The 12,841-nt window shown below is 37.2% G+C and overlaps 1 protein-coding gene across 3 annotated transcripts in view; it reads right to left on the minus strand.

The window, feature by feature from the left end:
- The window catches only part of stk32a (serine/threonine kinase 32A), a 130,543-nt gene that overhangs the window by 44,377 nt on the left and 73,325 nt on the right, over positions 1-12,841 (minus strand). For all 3 annotated transcript variants that reach the window (XM_062048708.1, XM_062048709.1, XM_062048710.1), the window contains 3 exons: positions 3,256-3,293; positions 397-486; positions 199-302 (listed from right to left, as the gene is read on the minus strand). In XM_062048708.1, coding sequence (XP_061904692.1) covers positions 199-302; positions 397-486; positions 3,256-3,293 — 232 coding nt within the window. The remainder of the gene's footprint in view (positions 1-198; positions 303-396; positions 487-3,255; positions 3,294-12,841) is intronic.

Below are 12,841 nucleotides of genomic sequence, written 5' to 3' on the forward strand. Positions count from 1 at the left end.
CTCTCAAAACAACCGTGAATATATTTCCATATGCTCCCGAAGCCATCCGTCTCGCGGCGTGACTAAAATGTTCAAGCGTCTTCACCACTAAAATCAGTCTAAATGCAAAATTCAATTTCAGCTTTATTATTGCTTTCTATTTTTATGGAGACCGGAGACGACAGGTCTGGTTCGCTCAACTTGATGCTTGTTTCTTACCTGCCCTCGGAGCAGCTCGTAAGCCGTGATGCCCAATGACCACCAGTCCACTGAGAAAGAGTAGCCGGGGTGGGAGCCTTCGAATGTCTGAAAGAGCTCAGGAGCTGCCATGGTACGAACGACCAAACATGGAATATTAAGTATTCGTGCACTACTTTGCATTTTGGGGGCATTCAAGAGCGACACTTGTTTTCTCACCCATGTATGGCTTGGTCCCTGCAATGGATGTCGCCTTTAGGTCGTCCTTCACAATGGCTGCAATGTTGAAGTCTGTTAGGTGGACGTGACCTGTGGAAAAAGGTTTACATAATTTATATCAATCAAAAAGCTGTATTGGCAAGAATTTAAGACTGAATATTGTCATGACCTGTTTTATAAGGTCATGCCTTGTTTTGGTTTTGTGGTGTGTTTTGCCTGTGTTGGGTGTTTTGTTCCTGTTGAGCGCTCTTATTTTGTTATACTGCAGTAACTGCACTGCTTCTGCACACTGTTCTCACCACCTGCTTGTGATTAGTGATTAGTATTCTCACCTGCTGCCAATCTTAAACAGAGGGCTTTATAAGCCAGCCTCACTGCTTAGTCGAGGCCGGGTCATAGTTTTTTTCGTTACTGGTGTTGGTGCTTCGCGACTACGGATGTAAGCTCTCTTTAGGCTTCGCTTTTGCTGCTTCTTGTGCACTTACCTGTCGCAATAGTTTTTGTTTTCCTTTTTATTAAATACACTTTTACCTGCACGCTATCTCGTGTCTCCTGTCTCCACATCTTGGGGTCTCAACTACCGCGATGATATCAGTGCGTAACAGAATATGACATGACCAGCCATTCTTTTTCAAGACATGTTTTGTTCCCTTTGATTTGTCTGGTATTGTTCCCCAATATTTTAGTCTATCCAATAATTGAATATTGTGTCCATGAGTCTATTATATCACTTTTAGGACACTTTTTGTGTTGTGGCTGCATCCCTCTAGATCAAATGGTGTGTGTAAATTCTAACGTGAAATTTAAGGTGTTAAATGTGTGAAATTATAAAATGCAAGGTTGTACATGACCATTGTGTATTCTTGTAGTATTCCTACGCTTATAAAACAGTGTGGTTAATTGATGGATTTTTCTTCGCCAACGACCATAATGTTTTGTATTCAACAAATAGTTTTCATAAAACACCCACAGAGACACTGAAAATATGTGTTATTGTTTATCTTTTGGACGAGTTGGTTCACTGCAATCACTACACTCACTACAGTATTTCCTTCTGTTTAATGCTTTGAACCAGAAGTAAAAGTGCCGTTTTGTCTACATGTTGTCCATAACGTTCTACTCGTATATTTTTTTTCATTTATCGCTTCAAGTTTTACAATATAACTAAAGCTAATCATACTTACAAGTACTAAACCGCCACATGTATGGTTTCTACATTTATAACTCCAAGTTTTACAACAGAACTAAAACAATTCATACTTACCGGTACTAAACAGTCACATGTTTGATAGTAATGTTTTAATGCATATTGGTATGTGCTATCATAATGTAATCAAGCCAGCTTTGTTAACATTTGCTAATATGCTAACATGTGTTAGTATAATTACCTTACAGTGGCATTATTTTTATATTGTTCCAAAACGTCAGAGTGGATTTATTAAGTCTGTTTGCTGATTGGAGTGCTTGCTTCCGCAGCTGGTGGATCCATAACAATGACGTCTGTTTTGTTTGATCAGCCGTTTTACTGGCATGTTACAGGCGCCGTTCGGAAAAAATTAAGGTATGTAGATAATCATTTAGAAAATCTTTGTGTAAATAACTAATTTCATAACGTATATCTGCAGCTTATAGTCCTGTGTGGCTAATATATGGAAAAATATTTTTTTCTTTAAAGATTTTGTGGTTGCGGCTTATATACCAGTGCGTTCTATAGTCCGGAAATATGGTATTTACAACAGAAGTTGCTCAACAATACTGCCCGGTCAGCAAATATTAAATTAAAAAAGACATACCATTTTAACCCAATATTGACAACTCAAATATTGTTCAAAAACCAAACGGCGCAGTCTGAAGAGACAGTCAGACAGCGGTTCGAAGACGGTCTGTACAACATGATCTATGCAAAATTTTGATCAAAGAACCATCATTACATGTTATGTAGTTATGTAGACCATAAGGAAGTATTTGAATGTAGAAAAAGAAAAACATATATAAGAATGACACCTTTAAAACATGTTATCACCTCTTCATGGATCCGTTACATTTACCTCAAGTTTCTTATTCATTTGTGTCTATTTATTATTCGACAATTGAGGAGAGACTGGCTTTGTCAATTTTTTGACAGATGGACTGACGCAGCAAGTAAAAGCGAGCTCCATTAATAATGTTCATATTTAATAGCGCTAACTTTCATCTTCTCCCCTCTTTTGTCTGGATTTGGAATGGGCATTTTTTTTTTACACCATTTATGACCCTTTATGGCTGTACAATGGTTTAACAGATTATCTCATCTAGTTGACCAGGATTATAACTGTTGACGTTTTATCCTCTGTGTGCAGTATTCTATATTTATATTCTCTCTCTCCTTGCAACTGCCTACTATTAGTAATAAGAACACTATATCACGTACTGTACTGATTATTTCAATAACGGCTCCACTATGGATTTATGCAGGTCATTTGACAACACAGGAACTTTAAAGACATTGTATCATGTAAAAACACTCATACTGTCATTAACAAAGCTGGTGTAATGATGTCCCAGATAATCGCCTCATCTTTTATTTGATATCTCTATGGACATTTAAACATAAACACCGCTATTACATTAGCTTTTATTCATCTTAGCGTCTTTTTTGCTAAGCTCTTGTAACAGTGGGACATTAATTTTGGTTTTAGGTGGTATTGTTCAGCTTTTTGGTGCATTTTTGCTTTTAAAGACCCGAAGTAAATGCTATGCAACCTTTTGTGCTAAATCCCACTAAATTAACAGTTACTAATGATGGAATTGCAGCATTCAGACAATCAATGCTATTTAACAGGCATGAATGACCAATCAAGCTTTAAAAAAGGAGCTTACCATGTTCATCCAGTAGTATGTTGTCAGGCTTGATGTCTCTGCAGGGAGAATGACAGAACACAGAGAATAGAGATCAGATTATCTTTTTTTTTCTTTTTTTTTTTTTTTTTTACTGCGTCATGGGCTATACAATAAAGATAAAATGGAAATTTGCATACAATTTTTATTCCAAATATCTAAATGCATAAAATTCAACATTATTGTTGAAAACATGCAGAGGCACTACTCGCAAAATCCACTATAATCACAAAGTAAAAATTATACAAAGTTGTTACAGGTGTTTTATGTTGGCATAAATGATGACGTTGAGGTGCTATTCTTAACCCGTAATGACAGGACATTCATGTGAATGTAAAGTTCATTTTAATAAAAGCCATCTCTTTGTGCTTCCTCTTATTACAGTCAGCTACCCTGCAGGAAGCTAGTGGTATTTCGCATATCAAAGGCCACGCTGACCTGGGTTTTGTGCATGGGGCTGCACCGCCATATCAAGGGGTCTCGGTGCTCAGGTGGGAGAAGTGAGAAAGGTCGGCCATGTAAGCCCTAATTAGCTGACATTTGCATCAAAGGATGGCAAGAGGGAAGAGACAGAAATGTGTGTGACTCAAGACTTAAATGTGTAAAGAAAGAAATCTTCCTTCATTGTTGAATCACTGGGATGTCATTAAGTACTCATCAATATTTATCTTGATATGATACTCAATTGGCTAAAATAAAGGTTTGTGTCAAGGTGGAGCATGATTGCTGGCAACGTGACCCCAAGATGCAGAGAAGGTAGGCAAAATAGAGAAGTGCAGTCTTTTAATTAGGAAAAAAAAATCCAAAGACGCACCATACACATTAGTCAACAAACCAGTGTCACCTTCTATCCTTGGGACACTGTGTCAGGACATATTGGTTAGGGACAACCTAACCCATAATCAAGAGCAGGTGAGAAGAAGCAGCTCTTAAGCCACAGGTAAAGTGGCTGAGAAAAAGGGCAGACAGGATGTGGAACGATAAGTAAGAGCGCTGGAAAGGAAACATAAATACAACCTGCCATGAATGATCATGATAGTTTGCGTGTATTAAAACACGTGCAAACTTGATAGTGCACACAAAGCTGCTCTATTAAGCTTGTCCGCAGAGGAGTGTGTCTCTTAAAGGGAAATACCCTTTTTTTTTTTTAAATTTTGCCTATCGTTCACAATCGTTACAGAGGACATGACGACGGATGTTTTTTTTTTTAATGCATTTTAACGTAAATAACGTAACGTAAATAAAATAAAAGTCCGCTTACAGTGGAGCCAATAGGAGGTTCTCTATTTCGCCCATAAAATCCAATAAATAACCATTCAAAAAGTGGCAATAATACTGCATTTTGACATTTCTTGACTTGAATATTAACCAAGTATTAGTGTTATTGTTATTATAAGCGCTAACGCAGACAAACTATAGCGGCGCTGTGATCACAAGCCTGTGTACAATTTCGACATGATTGACTGACGAGGTGTTTCCTCGCTACCTTGCTCCCTGGAATTGTATTTTAGATCATAATCATGCCTCTCGCCTGAACAGAAGAAGTCTGAGTAGGTATTCCGACAAGTTGCTACACTTTGACTGCCATTGAGGACCCGGGAATGGCGAGAACAACAGAAAAATATGCTTGCCCCCCCCGGTCCCCCCGTCCCGTTTCGTGAGGTTTATCGTCATTTTTCATCTAAATGGAAATACATGAACATCACAGCAGTCGGCATCCTAATGACAGCAGACTTTGTAGAGTAAGTGATGTTTTATTATGTTTGTTGGCTCTCATGAAGTCTGCAGTGAGTAATAATCAGTGATGAAGAAAAAAAGCAAACATTGTGATGCGTTTTTGAAATTATTGCGTCATGTATGCTTATAATGATCAAAATACGTAATTAATTAATGTTCCCAATACTTAATTACATACATACTTACAGCATGTATATAAAACCTTAATGGTGGTGTTTGGGTGTTTTTTAGGGCTTTATAGGCGGAATAGGCTCCATTGTAAGCATACTTTTGATCACATATTTAATATTTAGAATACAAAAAAAAATCCATCGTCAAGTCTTTCATAATGATTGTGAACGACCAGCAAAATTCCCAACAATAGTGCAGTTCCCCTTTAAATGAGCAAAATGGAGAACACAACACACTTAGCGTGTCGATCTTTGTGTATATGCAGAATATATGTTGATTATTAGAACGGCCACAACAGTAGGCGGTGGGTGATGCACATATAATCATTTAGCACTTGCATCTTTATTTTGCACGTTTGAAATGTTCATGCAAATTGGCCGCGATCAGAAGGAGGCGATCAGCGCAATACGTCGAGGAAGAGAGCGAGAATTTTCCGTGCTCGTGTCGGCAATCAACATATTTCTGTCAGATACATAATATTACACATCTGTTCAGCAATTCCATCTCTGAGCTGATGAACAACTTAAGGTCTGATTTGGAGACTGCAGACATCATGTTTTCCTTAATGGGGTTTATTTTTTCATATAAGAGATATTATATTTCATATACAGTAGGTGGTATTATTAACATATCTCCTTGATGAAAAAAAAAACATCTTGCAAAATGCATTTTCTTGCACCTGGATCATTACCATAGCTCTTTGTTGTAGATGCACTCCAGTAAAAGCTTCTTTAAAATGGCCAGAAAAAGTGATACATTTGTGTGCTGGGTGTATATGTGCCGCATAGTACAAGCAAAAACCTTATTTTAATAGGGCGGTCCGCACCACTTTTGCACTTGTTCCCAATTGTGCACGCAGTCTTAGTAGTTCACACGCAACACGCCCACTAATAAAACACACCATTTAATAGTTTGCATTTTTGTATTTGGATCGTAGTAGATTAGACCTAATACAGTTTATATGCATCGGTTAGCTGAGAAGCAGGTGATAATTGGAATTGAAAAATGTATTTACAGTAACAACTTCATTTTTTAAAGTTAAATGATGATTTTGGAGTGCATGAGAAAGAGGAAAGGAAAACGTAGCATTAAATGAGCAATTGATCATCTATCAACAAGTATATTGCACAACACAGCAGCAACCAACGTTGTAATATCAGTAAGGAGGAAATTGCTGATCCAGCAGTTTGCACAGCTGGAAGTTTATTGTGAATAGCGAGTGCACTGTAAACCCTCTGTACTTTTATCTTGATCTGCGCCAACATCAGACAAATACGACCAAAATAAAACAGTAGTAATGGAGAAGAAAAGACATCATGCCTATTTTGAGCAAAGTTAGACGAAGTGCACAATTGGCTTGGTGCAAGCTGATCCAAGCGCCTTTTCTCTCCAGTTGACTGCTTGGACAAGCTATTAGCAGGATCTAATGGCCTCATTACAGCTTGCTATCAGACGCAAGAGGGGTAACTGAAACCTGTACCTGGTCATAAGATCCTGAGCTGATACCGGAGCTGGGTGAGCACACCTGACCTGAGGGCCAGGGCTAGGACTGGTGCACAAAAAAACTCTGTACTATTATCATTAAGAAAAAATGACATTTGGTATATCTTTACAAAAAAGTAATTACTTGACAATTTTGATAAATGTAAAAAAAGCTGGCATGATGATTTTGGTTTGTGTAGTTATTTCTTAATGTGTTTCATGCTCATTAAAGTACAACTTTTTTTCTTAAGATTGCAACTGGTATCCTCCTATTACAACATGCATTTCTTGTAATATTTTACATAGACATTGTTTTCCTATAATACTATACATTTTCACAAGAATACATTTGTGATTATTGAGGAATAAATCTGACAAATAAAGTTGGAATATTATGAAAATGTAGTTGTATTGTTAACTGAAAAACTAATTATAATATAATAACTAATGCATTCTCTTCTTTTGTGTCATATTACAAACATTTTCTTCTTATATTACAACTTTATTTTTGTAAAATTTACACATTTTCCTGTAAAATTACAAAATTATGTTAGACTTTTGTCAGAATTCACACTTTAGTCTTCCAATTCTACAACTTTTTTTCTTTTTAGTATTTATTTTCCTTTTTTAATGTGGGCTTAACATTTCTTTGTATTATTTAATGTAATAAGAGGGATGTTCCGATAAACTTTTTTCACTTCCGATACTGATATTGGCGCCTTGAGATACAGATATTGATCCAATACGATATCAGCAAGAATTAATTTGCGCTTTTCTACCTTCAAGGTACTCAAAGCGCTTTGACAGTATTTCCACATTTACCCATTCACACACACATTCACACAATCATGACCAATATGATCTGTTTTTTGCTGGTATTGGACCGATATCAATTCCCAATCGGGACTCGTCTACTTAAAATAGTGAAACTCTAACCCTAAGACTAGAACTACTGCTTATTATTTTCCATGACCAAAACACATTAAATTGGTGTCACTGCTAGACTACAGACTTTTGAACAGGGCTGTGTCGAATGCAATACGAATGTATAACCTCGCAATTCAAGGATGTCACACTCTCAAAACAAGCTATTTCTAACGACAATAAACATACACATTAGAAACAGACTTGCGAGAGTTCTGGCGAGCCATCAACCATCAATGAGGGTCAGACAGCCTTTGAACGTCAACTGAAAGCCCAGAGCTCCAGTCTTGCGAACCGTGATGACGCCCTTTTTATTCTTTCGGTTAAAGCAAAGCAGCTCTGACAAGTGTGAGAGTAGCACAGGTGTACGTGAGTGTATTTTCTCTCACATTGGGAAGTGATCATTCCTTATTCATTAAGGCACGATGAGTTAGGCTGCTGCTGGATGATGACAAGTTTGAAGACTTTTGAGTAAAAAAAAAAGTCCAAAAAGCACTTTTCAATTACAAATCATAAATAATTGACTCAGTCAGAGCTGCAAAGAAGGTCAGTCTGTCTCGCCCCTACTGCGGAAATTTGCTTTCTACAGACGAGACAGCTTGTTGGCAATTAGTGGGGTAGTAGTGACGTCGAGTGCACAAGGAGGCACACAACTGGAGCTTGCATTTTAATTTCTATTTACATGTACTCTCAAATGGGCATTTTTTTTCATTCACACTTGTGTAAAAATAAAAAATGAAATTTAGGACACCACCCAAACTGCCTTCATATTTGCAATGTGTTTTTATTTCTCTTTCACCAACCATTAATTCCACTGAATCCCATTTGTGCAGCTTGACGTGACAACCGACTGAGGTGAAATAAATTATTTCAAACTCAAGCCGAGCCTTACAAATCTTGAGCATGCAAAAACAAATACATGTGGACTTGTATTCTTAAATATTAAAAAGGCTTCTTTTCTGCTATATTTTTTATGGCACCCCAATGTAGCTCCGTGCGTCCTTGACTTCCTAAAATATATCTAAGGGTCTTCGACCCACGGTAAAAGAACACACATTTTTCAAATTGGGCCCAAAACACTAGAGTTTAATATTCAAAGAAAGTATGCAATTGCAGGGAAAATATTCAAAGTGGTGAGCGGTGGAGTCTCACACATTTTAAAAAGTTGTAGGTAAACATAGATTGTGAGAACTGGAAGGCCGCCTTTGTTTATTCACAGTCTACAGTATTTCCCACACCCAATCTAACAACACGAAGACAGGACGTCATCAGAAAAGCCAGATAAATGAGTACAAGCCCAAGAAGACCCAACCCTTTTTGCTGCCTAAACGGGCTGCAAAGGGATATTAAGTAGTGTTTCCATCGTGCACTGCTGATACTCAGCGTAGGACCATGTTAAACAAATTCTTAAAAAGAAATGTTGTAACATTTGTAATCTCTTATATGGTTTGAACCCGAAAATGTCCAACAAGTGGACTAATACCTTAAAGGTCTCTGTTCCCTCTGTTCACGCCTGTCAGTCGTGAGTCGGGTAAGTAGGTAGTGCCTTTCCCATTTGAACTGATACGGTACCAAGTTATGGTACCTGGTAATCAATAACAAAACAATACTTAATGATACCTATTTTACTTAACACTGAGCTGATAATGATAACGACACTGTCCAGTTGGTATAGCTTGTTTTCTGAGTCTCATTTGTAAGTATGCATTCATTTCGGTTTGTCTTAGCCAAGGAAGTAGTCTTTTGGCATAAAAGGGGAACTGCAATTTTGGTATTTTGCCTATCATTCACAATCATTAAGAATGTTATTACGTCTTTTTTTCTTTTTTTTAGGATTCTAAAGGTGATAAAAACAAACACTTTCAAGATGCATCTAATGGGAGTCAACGTTGTGGCCTTCAAAGCCCTCTAAAACAGTTTTAAAACAAAGTACACAGAACAAAAAATTATGATGAACATGTTGAACCCTTTTTTTACATTTTAATTTTTTTTTATTAAGACAAAGATTATTTATGTATTTAATATTTGTTTAGTTACTATGGTATAATATTTTTTTATTATTTATTTGTTCACTGTCATGTTACAGAGAACAAGGAAATAGGATAAAATTGCTATGGTATGAAAAGGGGTAGGATTAAATAAGCTCAGCTTCTTCCTACTCCTTTTCGGACGTGCTGTAATAAAACAACTGGAAATATGTGATGAATTATATTGTGTTGTATGCATGTTCGAAACAAATTGAAACTGAACTGAACTGAACTGATCAACATTTTTTATACACACTGTAAGTATATATATCATATAGTAACATGCACGTTCATAATATGTAATATATACAATATTTACCGTATTTTGGTCATTTTAATCATTGTCGGAACTAACGCAGTTATTTCCTTTTCAATAGCGACACACTTCCGCACTTGGTAACAGACAACGAAGACGACTATTTTGGGGCAAATAAGGGATTCACAACCTTATCTATTCGGAATATACGGAGGATGAACTGCTGCTTCTAAAAGCAAGCGCGAAGAAGAGGATGAAACGTTGGAGCAGATGGAAGCCGAGAGAGTGAGGTCGGTGTCACTTTGACACTGTAATCGTGGAACTTGGAGCCAAGCTATGCGGACATAAATGGAGTGTTTACCCAAAATAAACTGGAAACGTCCCCAAATGAACAACTGTCCATCGAGTGAGTCACTATAATATCGATGTAGATACACGCAGCACGTCATGTGTGTTATTACGACATACGCTGTCGAGCTAGCTGTGTACAAACAAAACATGAAATGTGCGAGAGTACTTTTCAGATACTGTAATATGATTGTTCATGTTTTTTAGTCAGTACAGATTGGTGTCTTATCACATTGTGTTGTGCAGTAAAAAGTCAAAACGCCATTCGGGTGTTTACCGAGAAGCTATCTTATCTCTCGCCATAGCTAGCTCATGGCTAATACTGTAGCACGTCGATGTGTTAGTATGCAATAAAAAAGGTTATTATTTGTTTGCTCTTACAATAACAATATTGCTACAGCTTGGTTATTATACAGGTTACAGAATGTAAATAAGGTATTGTTGGCGGTTTTTTAAAGCATTTTTAAAGTGATTTTGAGGCAGAATGGATTGCTCCCATTAGCTTCTTTGATAGCCACCTAGAACGAGACGATGTTTACATGTGAGAATGCAAAAAACCCCCAACATTTGTCCTTTTGTCCCTCATAAGGGTTGTGAACGATAGGCTAAATTCCACAAAAGTTGTTGATTTCACAGACACACACATATATAGACAGTATATATTTATAATGCTTTCCACTTGTTTGGAGGGATCAATCAGGTCCCTGGAGGTGCATGTCATCAAATTGTGACTCAGTCTCTCTAATTCCAAGCCTTAAGAGAGCCTACTGTTGAAAACATCAACACGAGCTATAGCAACCTAGAAATAGGTCGAACAGTTCTTACTAACATGTCCCGACATGCAAAGGGCAATATTTCCCTGGGTATCTTCCTTCACAAAGTCATATTTTCCATGTATACTTTTGCTTATCAAATGATGCAGATTGGCAAAACAGATATACCAAAAATGATTATTTGATGATCTAATCCCATAACAAAGGCCCTGAAATTTGTTGTTATGGCAGGTTTTATGGAGGGATGTTTCGATCAAGGCTTTATGCGCCTGATTCCGATTTTACCCGAGTGATGTCGATATCGTCACAAGTCTGAACTGTAAATGTTTTTATTTATTTATGGAGAATGGCACTGAATGTTATTTACAGTGTAACACTATCATACTGTATTGTCTTTTTGTTTTTACATACAATTTGTTATTTAAAAGTTAAAGTTCCAATGATTGTCACACACACACTGGGTGTGGGGAAATTATCCTCTGCATTTGACCCATCCCCTTGTTCCACCCCCTGGGAGGTGAGGGGAGTAATAAGCAGCATAATTTGGTGATTTTATTTGTATTTTTATTTATTTAACAAGTATATTTAATATTTCGACCACTCACACAGATTGAACAGTAACACTGTGTTTGAATATAGAAACATAAAACATAAAACACTGTATGTAAGCATCATTTGGCGATTTAACCCCCAATTCCAACCCCTGATGCTTAGTGCCAAGCAGGGAGGCAATGGGTCCCATTTTTTGTAATCTTTGGTATGACTCGGCCAGGGTTTGAACTCACAACCTCCCAGTCTCAGGGCGGACATTTATTTAGTGAAATATTTAGTGATTTAGAGAAAATAAAAAGCTAGACTTCCAATAGCACTTTTTTTTTGTGTCGTTTCAAGCTGGCTTAGCGATTAGCATGCCTGCTTCTGGCTTGCTCTTACTCTCTGTGCAAAATGTTTAGCCACATCCTCTTGTGATCATGTTACTTGATAATGCTGCTTAAGATACTAAGAAATGCAGTTTATTTGTCGTAATGGAGGTGATTAGGGATGTAAGGATAAACGGTATTAATGATAACCGTGGTAAAACTCCTGACAGTTATTGTTATCGTTTTAAATTAAAATGAACCGTGACGATAACTGCACTTAGATAAACTAACTTTTCACTAGCTTGAATGCTATCATAAAAAAGAGACATTCACATATTTCCCATTGAGCATGTTTGGGATGATGTGGATCAGCATATACGACAGTGTGTTCCAGTTCCAGCCAATATCCAGCAACTTCGCACAGCCATTGAAGAGTGGATCAAAATTCCACAGAACACAATCAACAACCCGATCAAGTATATGCAAAGGAGGTGTGTTGCACTGTGTGAGGCAAATGGTCTTTACAACAGATACTGACTGCTTTTCTGACCCCCCCCCCCAGACCCCCAATAAAGCAAAACTGCACATTTCAGTGGGGCCTTTTATTGTGGGCAGCCTAAGGCACACCTGTGCAATAATCATGCTGTTTAATCAGTATCTTGATATGCCTCACCTGTGAGGTGGGATGGATTATCTCTGCAAAGAAGAAATGCTCACTAACACAGATTTAGACAGATTTGTGAACAATATTTGAGAGGAATAGGTATTTTGTGTATATAGAAAAGTTTTAGATCTATGAGTTCAACTAATGAAAAATGGGAGCAAAAACAAATGTGTTGCGTTTAAATTTTTGTCCAGCATAAACACATTTCTGTCTGAGCAACTAAGCTACCGTATTTTTCGGACTATAAGTCGCACCGGCCGAAAATGCATAATAAAGAAGGAAAAAAAACATATATAAGTCGAACTGGAGTATAAGTCGCATTTTTT

This window comes from Entelurus aequoreus, linkage group LG05 (genome assembly GCF_033978785.1).
Source record: "Entelurus aequoreus isolate RoL-2023_Sb linkage group LG05, RoL_Eaeq_v1.1, whole genome shotgun sequence".
NCBI lineage: Eukaryota > Metazoa > Chordata > Actinopteri > Syngnathiformes > Syngnathidae > Entelurus > Entelurus aequoreus.